Source organism: Phytophthora infestans, genomic scaffold (genome assembly GCF_000142945.1).
Source record: "Phytophthora infestans T30-4 supercont1.11 genomic scaffold, whole genome shotgun sequence".
Taxonomy (NCBI): Eukaryota; Oomycota; class Peronosporomycetes; order Peronosporales; family Peronosporaceae; genus Phytophthora; species Phytophthora infestans.
This window is the reverse complement of record NW_003303748.1, coordinates 1,098,840-1,113,316: the sequence shown is the minus strand read 5'-3', so window position 1 is coordinate 1,113,316 and position 14,477 is coordinate 1,098,840. Positions and strand designations below refer to the sequence as shown.

Here is a 14,477-nt window from a genome sequence, read left to right as displayed (position 1 = left end):
TACATCTGTAACTGGCTGTCGTTGGTGCTCTTAATAGTGGACCTCGGCACGAAAACCGGCGGCTTATTGTTGAATTTACCAGACTAAGAGCACATGGCTTCTGGTTGCAAAATGCATGTTTTTTTTAAAGCTTTTATCAGCCCACAGGCGGTTTCAGGCCATTTCCTTGCGCCTATAAACATGGTTGAAAGTCTCTCTGAAGTTTCTCCTTATCTCGGGGTGTCTCCCCTATCCCCACGCAGTACAGCAGCTATCAGTAAAATGTACATTCAGAAGTGTTCGTATTGTCGTTCGTATTGTTTTTGCACTTTGTACCAGCTTTGAGGTACAGGTCCGATGGTCCGATAAATTTTGGTATGGCAGCTCCCAAACAAAACATTCTGGAGAATCTTATGGCTTGAAACCCAGAATGTCCATTCTTAAGTAGGCATGACTGGTAGTTAAAAGCAGTTAGAGTCAAAATCTGACAGCGTCAAGTATTGAGCTTGACTTTTAAAGGCTTTACTAGCAAAATCCTGTCATATCAGAGCCGTGTACGTGAATTGAAGTACTGTTAGCTGCGAATATCGCAGTCTAATAGATACGGTCAGCCGCCATCACCGGACAGCTATTGTATCACGTTCGCCATCGACAGGTTGATCGGGAATTAATTAAAAGATGCGTTTAGTTTGTATTGTCATCAAAAGCAGCTGTATACAATCAAAGTTTCGCCTTGAAACTTTGGAGACTGCAGTGATCTTTTTAATGATGTTGGTGTGAGTAGACAAACTCAATTAAACTTTTGAGACTCTTGAGTCTTTACTGAGTTTTTTGTGCCTCGTCGGAATTCTGTATCCTGATAAGTTCAAATTATTTTTTACATAAAACGTTTCGTAACATCCCTATTTCTAAATTCAGGAATAAGACCTCGAGTCGAAGAACCGGCATTTACGACTAATAACTGAGAATCCAATTTTGTGTCGGCGACGTACGTGATGTAAGAAGTCTTTATAAAGCCTTACTGCTAAATACGTGATCGATGATAGCAAAGATTTCACAACAAGAATTCAATTATGATACTCGAATAGCTTGCATTGATTCAGTGTGTATTTGTTGAGCGTACCTGGCGCTATCGTACGTTTGGACAGCTGCGAGCAGAGCTGTGGAACTATGTATTGTTTATTGATTAAAATAATCGATCGTAAACAATCAATGATTGCAATCTCAACAATCAATCAACTTGAGACTGCAATCGATTGACAAAGCCTACCCTTGTACGCTAGTTTTTGCTAGGCTTGGATAGGTCGATTGCCTTCGACACATTTACAAGTGTACTAGATCCCAGTTCATCTTCAAGAACAAGATAATTTTGAGTGTCTCTTTGATCAGACGTTTCCTCAGTATCCTATGGTGCTGCTGACCGTTAAAACAATTCGCCCAGCAGCAACAGATGTTGGAGCAATCCAGCTGTATCGATGAGCTTCGACCGTGGCCTATAATCCATGTGAGCCTTTTTATTGATCTTTTCTTCCAGCGCTCCAGCTATACGTTTCCTCGTCGACGTTTTGGCGTCGGCAAAAGCGGAATAGCTGTTTGAGGTTGAGCTTGCCGACTTAACATCTTCCTTTCGTTTCAATTTAGCCTTGAATCGACGTTGACTTGGACGTTTGCCAGCCCACTTTCAAACGCGGGAAATTCAACAATATCAGCGTCTACCGTCAGGTACTTCCCCATGCCGTCATAATCATCCAGAACAGCGTCAAATATATCGCAGACACTTGCTACAGTCATGTCATCGCGGTGTAATTTTTCTGTGATAACGTCGAATGTCGTTATTTCATCCAGAAAAGTACATAATTTCTCTGTTCACTCCCAGACGGTATAAGATCGACCAAACTGACGACACAAAGCTCGTCATCGACAGTATGTAAGCGAAGACTTTGTTCCACCCCGGCTTCGGCTTGGACAAGGTGCAGAGAAGGGAGGTAGACTTCAAAGTGCTGCAGCATCCGATTACAGCCGGTCCAACGAAGTTCAGGTAGGGGCACAGATTTGTAGTCACACCTATTTTGTTTGAGTTTGGAAAAGCATTTCCCCGTTATAAGCTCTCGCATCCGAGCACTCGCCTTTCTGCTACGGTGGAAGAGCGGATTGCTGTGGATATGGGCGACAAGTTTGGCATCACGTGTGACGGCTGGACCTCGGAACACTGCACCAACAACGCCGAGCTTGCTCGCCATACCGATTACAAGCCATTATAAGCAAACGCGTGTCGGTGGTCGTCAACCGACCAGATGCTCGCCCGTTCATGTAAATTTGCGATGCCATCAAGACGGTAGCTGTGGTCGAAAGTTCACTTCTTCTCCCGCGTAGTCCGTGACCATTGACAACTAACTTGGAAATTTTAGGGTTCGGCTGAATGCAATGCCACGGCGACCTTTGCTTCTTCTCCCGCGTAGTCCGTGACCATTGACAGCTAGCTTGGAAATTTTAGGGCTCGGCTGAATGCAATGCCACGGCGACCGGCTATCAAGTACACGAGTAATCCACATCAACGTCTAAATTTAAGCATTCTGCGGACCATTTGTGATTTTTTTTAATTCTTGGAAGTGTTCCATTCCATGTTTGATTTGACATCACTTTGCGGTTTAACATCGCACAACGAGTCCGCGTATTCGGAGACAGCGTTTGCAACGACTAAAGTACGCTATACATTTCTTTTATAAGTACTTATTTAGATAATACTCCGTAGTAATGCAGTACTTTACGCCAGCATTCCATCATTTTCAGCAGATTTCATAATGAGCAAAATACCTAAATATCATCAGACACAGATTGGTGCTAAGCGCGACGAGAAAAGACGGCATCGATTTACATATACTGATGTATAATTTTTTTCTCTGTGAGTATGCGTTACAAGGGCTCGCGACACATATTTTGCAGGTTAGGTATTGTTTTAGCTGTGAATACATAATTTAATACTGCTAAATTAATATTTTTGGGAGAAATTAAAAAAAATAGTTCTTAAAAAAAAGATATCAATAACTTCTCATATCACTCCACTCACTCACGCTGCCTTGGAATAGCGACAGCGGACGTTCATCAATGGGGGAGACCAAGTTCAAAAGAGAACCCAGCACTGCAGCCACCGACATCCCGAGTCAATGAATGAAGTCGAATACGATCATCAAAGTTATTGAGATTGTCTACGAGGAAAGTCAAGTAGAAAAGAAGGTACTATAGAAATGATCCTGTGTAAGTACGGTCATCACAAAGTTGTTACACCATATACAGAAAACCCAAACCATATGTACAGAACGTCCCAATACTATGTTTTCTTATAGGCTGATCCACTTCAACGACCTGCACTCTTTGTTCAGTACTGGTCAATACAAACATCTACACGACGACCGAACCCATTGCCGCACTACCAGCTTCCATTGTCGCTTCACCCACTTCCCTCTGTGCGTTAAGAAGTGCAGCCATCTCTTCCAGAATTCCGGCTGTTTGCTGGTGGTTGCCAACCCACATAGACGCACTCTCCCGCTTGTGGCGGACCCGCATTGCGCCAGAATTCGAAGCTGCCAGAGGCAGAGGCAGGTTGCAGTCTGGGAAGCGGTGACGAGCTTCGTTCATGACGTAGCTCCACACTGCCTCCTCGCCCTTGATCTGTTGCAGCGCGAACAGAGCCACCATGGGGCCACGATACCACCAGCCAGGATGTCGTGGCTTCTGCGAGTCCAACGAGACGAAAAACGCCGCTCCAAGCTCCTCGTGCGCAGAAACAATGAGCGACTCGAACGCCGTCTTGGCTCTGAGCTGACGATTGTTGCGTTTGTTGAACTCGGCGGGATTGAGCTTGCGAGACATGGGGCCCCAGAAGTTGCGCCCCCACACAGCGCGCGAGTGTCTGAGCCAAAAAGTGCGGAGCGTTTTGGCAAGTGCAGGGTGTTTTTCCTCGTCAAATGGAGGCGACACGTTGCTGTAGGCTGCTTGCCACGGTGTTTGGGCCTCGAAGTTCTCCATCTTGCGTGCCAATTCCCGCTGACTGCGACACATTTCTTCACTCATGACTGGTTTCCCTCGCTTTGCTGGTTTGTCATTGGCTGACTTGAGTCGCTTTCGTGACTTTTCTTTGGATCCTTCACTAGATATTATTTTTTCTACGTCGATCTTGCGTTTCCGACGTCGTGTGGGGAGCGAGAACTCACCGGAAACCCGAGATACAAGGTCGTTTAGGACAGACTGGACCACTTCCGTGATGGTTGTTGTAGCTTCTTCTTGCTGTGGTAAAGTGCGCGTTGGTGGCCTCTTCCTGCGCTTTGGAGTTGGTTTTGTAGTGGGCGGCGGGGCGTCTATCGTGACTGCTTCCGTCATTGCAGTCGTGGCTACGACATCTTGCAGTAGCGTAGTACTATTCTTCGGCGTTCTACCCCGTTTCACGGTAGGCTTTACAGTGTCCGACGTGGTTGTAGCGACTGCAGTCTGTGTCTTTGACTCCTTACTACGCTTTGGAGTCGACATAGCAGCAGGTTGAGCGTCTGTCACGACAGCGTTCACCACTTCCGGCGTGGCTACGGCGGTGACTGAAGTTGTATTCGGAGGCTCGATTGGTTCGGTTGCAGACACTGAAACTGCATCTCCCATTTCCGTTGTGGCAGCGGCTGTATCTTGTAGTGACGCAGCGATAGATTTCGGTTTTCGGCCACGTTTCTGAGTTGCTTTTGCAATGTTCGTCTTTGAGGCGGACACCTTTGTAACCTTTGACTTGTCTCGACGCTTTGGAGGCGATTTAAGTAACACAACTTGTGTCACGACAGACTCCAACGCTGCCGTTGCAGCCACAGAGGTAGCATCTTTTCGTGGTGACGCAGTGCCAGTCCTTGGCTTTCTCACACGCTTCGGAGTTGACTTACCAGGCTCTGTAACAACAGGGTCGACTGGGTCTACAGGTGTTGTATCCTGTGGTGACACAGTACTTATCTTGGATGGTCGGCCACGCTTCCGGGTAGCCTTCGAAATCTCCATTGAAGCGGGCTCCGCAGGTGGCGCTGCAGCTACCGACTCTGCATCTTGAAATGACATCTCAGTAGACTTTGGCTTTCTCACTCTCTTTGTGGCTGGGGCAGCTTCCGTCGTGGTTGATTCGACTGCGGCTGCAGCCTGTCCCACTGCTGTGCTAGCCCTTGTCATTCTCACATGCTTCGAGGGCGACTTAGCACCGGTCGTTAGAGCGTCTTTCACGACAGATTCCACCAGTTGTGGTACAGAGGCTGCCTCCTGTTGTTGCGTCGGGCGGGTTTTAGCCTTCCTGTCGCGCTTGGGCTTAGCTGATGACGTAGTATCCGTAGCTGCAGAGACCTCATCTTGCAGCGATAAAGTGCTGGTCTTTGACTTTCTTCCGCTCTTCGGAGTCGGCGGGCCGAATCCGATACGGCTGCAGAGACAAGAGCCTGCATGGGCACTTTGCTAGTCTTTGACTTCCTGCAGCTCTTGGTTACGGGTGGTAGAGTTTGAGGCACGGCAGGTTTGACAGCTTCCGTTGTGGCTTCAGAAACTGCATCTTGTGTTGCTTTCGACTTTCTTCTACGCTTTGAAGTCTTTGAAGCTTTCGTCACATCCGATCCGACCGATTCCGGTACAGCTGTAGACGTAGCATCCTTCGACGACGTAGTTCTAGTCTTCATCTTTTTGCCGCGCTTTGGTTTCGAGATAGTAGAAAGTGCAGAGGCCTCTGTCCCAACAGAGTCACGTTCCGTTGCAGCAACAGAGGCTGTTTGCTGCAGTGACTTCGTAGTTTCCTTTGTCTGTCTAGCGCGCTTTGGGGCCAGTTTAACAGGACTAGAGGCTGGTGCCACACTAGCATTCTTGCTGGTTGTGCGTCTACGCTTGGTCGAAACCTCCGCTCCAGCACGAGTGTCGGATGGTGTCTGCTGCACCCGACTCCCAGCTTGTTTCTGTTTCCCTTTCGTCTTCTTCTGGGTGACCAAGGGAGCTACTTCATCTGCAACGACGGGCGTCGAAGCTACTGCTGTCGACGGCTTTTGCACCGTCTTGCGCTTCCGTTTCTTTGTGTTCGTCTTCGCCACAGACTCCGACGCAGCTTGCGGCCGCTCAGTTGCATTCTCCACGACGCAAGGATATTCTTGAGGTGCTGGAGGCGGTGGCAGCTGCGTCATCTGCGGCAGTTCAAAGGGGATGACACTGATCACTTGGCACCCTCTCTCCACGAACGCCATTAGCGACGTCTCCCGTTTGTACACGAACTCAAGAAATAAATTCTTAAGTAGCGCCATGTTCCGTGTGGCTGCGCGCTGCTGTAGATACAGGAAGACGCACCCACGAGTGTCCAGATGATGCTTTGGTTTGGCAAGGAGAAGTGCCGCTTCACGACGTCTCTGGAAGCTGGTGCTCAGCACCGGGTACATGGTGATGATGGTACAGCCGTGTTGCATCATGGGGACCAACGTGTTCTCGTGTTCGTTAAGGAAATCGGCAAAGATGCGACGCAGCATCAACATGTTCACACACTTGAGGCGCTGCTCCAGATACGCAGCGAAATCTTGCAGCATAGCGTGATCTCGAGGCACAGAATCGGGTGGAGCCCTTCCGCGACTCACGTACCCATCTATTGTCACGATGGAGCGCGCTTGCGTCGCCTGGCCCGAGGCCGTCGCCATGGCGTCCACGGTATCCGTTATCCGGTTGAAATGGGGGAAGCTATCGTAATACATTTAAATACACCTAATTGATACTTCGAATGCACGCGGAAAATATAGACGAAAAATCGTTTTTCACCATTTTTTCTTCCAATCTCAAGCTCTTTCCAAATGAATTTTAGCCAATAAATAGCACGTTAAAACGATTCGTTTGCGGTGCTTCTTGCCTCTATCCGACAACTGACACTCGAGATTCTCTCAAAAAATTGCCTTTGGCTGCGTAGGTGCAGCGCGGAAAACATAGACGAAGTGGGTAAGGAAGACATTTATAACTCTTTGAAGGGGTCTGGGGGAGTGCAGCTCAATGCACACCAGAGAGAGGGCATTGACAAACCTCTACACGTTTTTATTTGCCAAAACGTTTGTTAATTTAGATGGGGCGAGGCAAACCACTGACAGACTTCGAGAAAGGTCAAATTTTGGCGCTGAAGGAGGAACACCAAAAGGAAAATGCTATTGCGAAGCGCATCGGTCGCTCGTGGAAGGTTGTGCACAGCTTTTTAAGCAACCCAGAGACGTACGGCACGAAAAAAAGTCTTGGTAGGCCGAAGAAGCTGACGCCTACTGCCGAGCGTCGGCTGCTTCGTGAGGCATCTAAGACTGGTGTAAGCGCTAGAGCTCTAAAAGATTCGTTACAGCTACCTATCTCTGTTCGTAGCGTACAGGAAGTGCTGCACGACTCAAAGAATATGGTGCATGAGAAGCGGATTGCATGTCCAGTGCTCAAACCCGAGCACATTACGAACAGACTGAAGTGGGCCGAACAGCATGTGGAGCATGGCCGCAGCTGGAACTCTGTGGTGTTCTCAGATGAGGAAAAGTTTAATTTAGACGGACCCGATGAATACCAGTACTATTCGAGAGATCTAAGAAAAGAGAAGCAAATTTATTCGAACCGTTAGTCCGGTGGAGGCAGCGTGTTCGTTTGGGGCGCCTTTAGTGTCAAAGGTAAGTCCGAGTTGGCGTTTCTGGAGGGCAAGCAGAACGCAGAGAAGTACATTGACACATTGGGTGACTACCTATTCCCGTTTGCGCACCTTTATCACGGCTTGGATTTTTAATTTCAGCACGATAATGCGTCGATTCATACGGCCAGAGTAGCTAAATGGTATTTGGAAAACCTGGATGTGCGTGTGATGTGGTGGCCTGCGAAGTCACCAGACCTAAATCCTATTGAAAACCTGTGGGGTATCCTTGCTAGAGCAGTATACGTGAACGGAAAGCAGTATGACACTAAGATGGAGCTTGTAAAGGCTATCAAGAAAGCGCGGGCTGCCATTCCGGTGTCGACTCTGGAAAACCTGGTTCAATCGATGAAAAAGCGTTGCATGGAGGTCTACCGCCTCGAAGGGCTCAAGCCCAAGTACTAGTACACCTACATCAACCATTTTCCGCTTGAATCTCGCTCATCTAGGCATCACTTAGTACTTCGTCTATCATTTTCGCGCTTTGCACACTAAGTCGAGGTCAGTTAATGGGCTGTATCTCGAGTGTCAGTTGTCGGATAAAGGCAAGAAGCACCGCAAACGAATCGTTTTTACGAGCTTTGTATTGGCTAAAATTCATTTGGAAAGAGCTTGAGATTGGAAGAAAAAATGGTGAAAAAGGATTTTTCGTCTATATTTTCCGCGTGTACTTGTATTCATTATCACCCGAAATTTAACTAAATTTTCTTACAAAATCATTGAAAGACACTTCAAATTGATATATAAATCATTGAGATACATTGATTTTACCGTAATTCTTACACTGTAGTCGAGTGGCTACTTAGTTCCACCTATTTGCGATTCATAGCGGAAAATGAAAGCTAGGACGGGGAGCAAGGAGGACGAGGATTACGCGGCTTGGATAACCTCTCGCTGACAATGTTAAGTGACGTGGTCAAGGGAATGCTAGAGTTGGTTACGTATAAGCACATTCGTACCAACTATCAGAAGCTTTACACGCTGTCGGTCAAGAGACAAGCAGTCGCAGAAGTGGAAAGACAGCAGCTAAATCAGGCGCCCATACCGTCAAAATTCCAACTGTCCGACCGGGTTCCAACCTGATACCGGTACGATCTGCCAGTTAAAAATCGGACTTTGCGCGGTACATGTGTTACACATAATAAAAACAAAATTAAAAAATTCTTCTCTCTGGGGGCCCACAGCCATTCTACAAACCACGGCCACGCGCGCGCAGCGGTGAGGGCGGAGCGCAATTCTACGGCCCTCCTGCGACCTCAAGGCCTCGGTCGCACCTCTACGCGCGCGGCATCACTACCAGGGACTCACGCCACACTACTCCCGCCGTTGCCGTCCCCGTAGATGAATCATGTGAAGTGAAATAACCCGTAAGGGTGAGCGGAATGCTGCTGGATGCGGCCGAAGACTATCTACGACCTACATCGAGGCCACAGTACCTATTAAATATGGTAAGTTTTTGCTGCTGCATAACATAAGTGAGCATGTCGTTTCTAACTTGCTGTTGCAGCTTTGTTTGTAATATAAAAAGATGCGTTAGTGCGGAAGCTGTTATCTATTGCCAGGAATTATACAGTTCAAAGTGTAAGGTGAGATCTGGTGCTGTTACTTAACTGTACTATGTGTACTACAGGTTCAGCGCTTGGGGGGGGGCTTGTTACGAATGAATTTTGACAGCGCCGAAGGTGGTGTTGGATCAACAACGTCACCACGCTCAGCACGCTCGTGGAACTGGGTTATATGTGCGTCAAGCTTTCCAGCCTTGTGTAGATTGCGAAGGGCTTTCAGTGCCGTACCCGCTGCTGCTGCTGGGGACCCGTTCGTCTTCAAGAAGTCCCGCGTGCTCACTTGCGCTTTCTCACCAAGCGCGACCACCTCACTCTTGAACGCAGGAGACGAAGCATCAAGTGAAAATCCATGGGGTAAGAAAAGCATCATCTAGCCTGCGGAATGTCTAAGCTCGTACAGCGTCGTTTTCTTCACAGAGCGCGAGGCATAAACGCGGGGCTCGGCCGTAAACCATTCGAACCAGACTGCTGCAAGAGACTGCGAGCCCTTCTTCTTCGGACGAACAGTTCGGATGGCAATTTGTTGGCCAGGCTGTGATACACAACCCGCAACAGGTTTGGCTGGAGCCGACGGTGAGTGCAATTTCGCCTCTACAGCTAACAGTCGCTCCTCTAGGCGCTGATTTTGCAGGATTAAAACGCTGATCTGCTCGGACTGGCGCTTCATGAGGCTTAACACCTCAGCAGAGTGAGAGTCGCTAACGCTGGGCTTAATTATCGCTGATGGTGGCATGAAAGCACGGCGGATTGTGCTGCTCCATGCAAGTACTTCCGCTTCCCCGATGGCCCGTGCTAACATGGCCGCCCGAATGCGGGCAACCAGTGCTTCTTCGCGTGAGAGCAGCAGCATGTCGGGGTAGTGCATGATGAGGGTGGCTGACAAGACCTCTGCAACGTCTTCGTTTAGGTTCATGCCAGGCTCTGCAAAGCCCAGGGAGCTCGTGAAAAGTAGACCATGCAGTGCTTGGGCGCGGAACAGCATAGGCGGCTCCAAGATACGCAACGAAGGAAGACGTGCACCTTCTTTTGGTTTCCATCCGCTCAGGACACGCGCAACTTGCTGATCTGCCTGCGCTGTACCCAACATGTACCCAAACGCCTTATTGACGCGGTCAAGCTGCCAACCGCCCCGCTCTATAATCCAGTTTTCTGCAAGAGCTCCATCGTTGGCGTGCATGGCAGCTCCTCGACGAAAAGAGTGGGAGGTAAGTCCTTGTGTGAGTTTTACCTGCTTCTGATCTGCAATGTTCTTGACTCGAACCAGTAATCGGTTCACGTACGCTTGTGCACCAGGAACCGATCTGGTAGCTGGCGACTGTTGCAGGTCTGGCAAGGATGCGGGGCTGTCGTCTGCCTCGAGAAGCTCTACGAGACTGAGGTCTTCTACATCGCCAGCATTAGCTCCGATATGCCTTGTACTGGTAAACTGAGGAAATAGACGCTTGCTTGGCGCATTCTGTATGGTTAGAGCAGCAGCTAAAACGAATAGTGGACTAGTTAAAAAACTTGTCGGGTCCTTGAACAAGGACACACCTTGTAGCAAAGCTGTTTTAATCCGCTTAAAGCGTTGGAAGAGTACGCCACCTACATATTGCAAGGTTCCAGTTAGCGCGTAATTGTCAATATATAAAGAAATATAATAGTCAATGATCTTACCAGGTAAAATCGAGAGCTGGTTTTTTTCAAGTTGCTCTGCGTCCGAGCTGCGTCCGTATAAATACCACAGCATCACAACCAGAGCTGCATCCGGGTAGATACTCTCAGCAGATTCTGAAGTATAAAGTAGGCGAGCGATATTTTCTAGATCTTGCTTAAAACACGGTGGAGCTTTCTTTTCAAAAGCCCCGTCCTCGCGATTGGTACAGTACTTACCAAGCCCAGACAGGATCTTCTGCAGCTGGGGCTTTACTGTCCCCCTTGCTGTGGGTATTTATCTATCAACCAGTTCTTTACGTTTCCGAAATAGGCTAGACATGTATTGGTAGATCGAGTTTTGTCTGTCGATCTAGCAAGAGAATACGCATATTTATCTAGCACAATTCGAAGTACCCTACCGGTCTTGTCAGCGTCGATAAGCTGTTGAACATGCTCTAGTGTGATGTTTTCTGAAGAAAGAAACGTGTTGAACGAGTTGATCGCCGTCACCCGGGCCTTCTTACTGCTAGATGGCGCTAGCGACGCGATAGACATGGTCACAGCTCTGCAAAATGATGTCTTTTAGGAAACAGCTGCCAACCGTCACCTCGGGCTGGAAATTTCCTGATATTTTTAGAATATGCTACTATATGGATATTTGTAAAGAGTACAACATATTCTGAAAAAATTCCAACTAAATATGGTCGGATTGGTAGGAATTGGTGGTTACTTTTTAAGACTTCGTCATTGGATAAAATCACATTAATCTTCCAATCTAATTGGTGGATTGGCTGAGTGCAGTTCTTCATGGACAATTCATGGTTGGAATCTTGCGGATATTATACCATACCAAAATTTATCGGACCGGATGACCTTATCGGACCTATGTATTGTACACAGTTTATCTCAGATAGGTACGAGGTTTAGGGGAGGGCATGCCTGATGTGAAATGACGCAAAAGGCCAAAGAGCGGTCAAACAGACTGTTTTATAGACGGCACGAAATGGCCTGAAACGCCCTCTGGGCTGAGAAAATCACTATTGTGTTTTTCTATGCATTTTTGGCATGCGAGTCACTTGCGCATGAGCTAGCAAATTTAACAATGAGGCAGAATCGCCACGATCGTCCGGATAATTTTGCATTTGTCCGGTAAATTTAGATTGACGACAGCCAGTTATCATAACTACTATTGCTTATTGATTAATTATCTGCCAGTAAAAACGTGCCACTTGTAATTGCGTTTGACTACACGTATCGAATGGTTCATAGCCTCTCACTTTCAGTCAATCCGTCGCCGACAGCTCACTTTGGCGGTCGGTCTTACTTTTTTCAATGCAACTACGCTGATCTCCCGTACGGGCTGTACGGTCTTCCAAGCCTCCAGGTCGGCTCTGACCCCCCCCCCTTCCAACGATGTAGCTCAACTGGGAGAGCGCAAGGTTTCGGCCTTGAGGATGCCTGTTCAAATTGGGCCATCGTTATTGCTTATGCTTGGGTCCAGAGGCCTTGTAGCGAAGATCAAGTTTCGTGGACAGCTCAGATCAGCAAGAAAGGTGACTGCATACGTGTGTTGAGGTCGACATAGCTTAATGCTGTGAGGAAGGGTGAATGCATTCACATTTAAATGTTTGTTCTACTTACTAACCTCCTCAAAAACATCCTGCGTGTAGCCAGGAGACGGGTCTTGGATTGCAGCTGTCTGGAGCTGTTGACGGTGGCGCTGGATCTTGGCATTTAGCTCGCCGGCGCAGTGGACCCGCTGGAGGTGCTTAAAGACCGCGCTCGATCCGCGAGAGCTGATGCTGTGTTTGCCCTTCAAGTACGCGAGTACGGCATTCTCGGCCCGCTTCCCCAGCTCCAGCACTCGGTCGCGGTAGTCCGCTGAGGTTTGGCTGAGCACGAAGCCGTCGTCGAGGAATAGCTTCATGTACGCGACTAGCAGCTTGGCCCTCGAGCGCTGATGCTTCGGTGCTTCGACGTACCAGCGTGGCTCTTGCGCGTACCAGGTAAACCAAGTCGCATGAAGGTAGGTTGCTGATCCTCTACGCTGTTTTCGCTTGGGTTTTCTCACATCTGTGGCGTCTTCATCTTGAATGCTTCTTTTTCGCGTTTCAGCTACAGGATCACCGTTCAGCTTAGCCTCCAGCAGAGTCCATGCGGGCGTCTTGGCTCTTGGAATTTTCGATAAGGTGTTTAATGACAGAGGCATGGTGCTCGATTATCTTCTGTTCTTGGTTTGGCTCCATTGGCATGGATGGCGAGGTGGATGCTTCTATGTTGGCTTTACAGGAATGCTGCGCTCCTGCAAGATACGTCGACCAGGCTAAGAGGTCCGGAGGCGTACGTCCAGCCTGCGTAACACAGGTTTCGAGTCGTTGCTCCGCTGGACTGTTGGGATTCAAGCCCTTTACGACGGGATAGTGCCTAACGACGCAAGCGGTTAGGACATCCAGAACCTTCCGGTTAATGTTGAAGCTCTCCGTCTCTAGTTGATAGCAAGCTGCGAACAAGACTCGTTGCGGCAATCGCGTCAAGCGTGTCTGCGTCAAAGCTGGACAGGTCTTGGAGAGGGACAACGTCTTCTGGTTTGTATCCACTCAATACCTTGGCAATCATGTGGTCTTCTCTACTTGTGTTGAAGATGCAGTTGAACCCTTTGTTTGTGGTGCTTAGGTTCCAAGATCCGCGATCAAATATCCAGCGCGCGGACATCTTCTCGCAGCCGTTGGCATGTTAGGCCCCACCACGACGAAAAGAGTGCGACGTGAGAGCAGCTGACAACCGGCGGCAGGGGCGACGCGATCAAGCACACGGATGACATGTGCGTAGATTGTCGGGGCCGCAGCAGTACGAGGAGGAGGAAAAGCAGGCGTAGCAAGACCAGAGGTCGTCGGTGGTGCGTTTAGGAGTTCCACGAGCGGCACGTCAGGTGATAGTGTGGTCGGCGTTTGCTGCATTTGGTCGGGAAGGTTCCCGATGAGAGCTGGGCACGGTGCTGCTTGGACGGAGAGGGCGAGAGCAGCAGAGAGCAAGGGGCACGTTGCGAAGTCGGCGTCGGGGTAGAGAGACAAGCCTTGTTCTTCCTACGTCTTCACACGGACCAAGCGAAGGAAGAAAACACGGGCGGCATCTATAGAAATGTTCCGCTTCTTGATCATCGAGAGGTCCGAAGCTCGCCCGAACAGGTACCAGAGCAGACACAGAAGAGCAGCTTCTTGGTAGTCACTCTCAGAACATGCATTGGCATACAAAAACACAGCCCTTTTTTTCAAGTCAGCTGGAGCCTTTGCTACGAAGCCACCACCATCTCTTTTCAGACAAAAGTTATCTAGAGTTTTTCCCATTTTAAGCAGCCGCGATTCTAGCGAAGCTCGGTGCTGAGGAAATTGCTTTAGGAGTCAAATTTTGGCTTGGCGATAGTACTGCATTGCAGTGTTTCGTGCCAGCAATTTACCCTTCTTTCCTTCACTAAACGCAAGATACATTCCAAACTTATCCATGACGCACACAAAGCTCTTGCCACTCTCATCCCCCTCAATACATTTTTTTACGTATTCCTCCTCAACATCCTCACCCTTTAAAAACTTGGAAAATGCTGGGAGCCCGCAATGTTG

The 14,477-nt window shown here is 48.6% G+C and overlaps 1 protein-coding gene across 1 annotated transcript; it reads right to left on the bottom strand.

Moving 5' to 3' along the window:
- Positions 1 to 3,378: 3,378 nt before the first annotated feature.
- Positions 3,379 to 6,659, bottom strand: PITG_07470 (uncharacterized protein; the record flags this gene model as incomplete). Its single annotated transcript, XM_002904439.1, has 2 exons — positions 3,379 to 5,259; positions 5,610 to 6,659. The coding sequence occupies 2 exons, from the start codon at positions 6,657 to 6,659 to the stop codon at positions 3,379 to 3,381; spliced, it is 2,931 nt and encodes a 976-aa protein (XP_002904485.1).
- Positions 6,660 to 14,477: the final 7,818 nt, after the last annotated feature.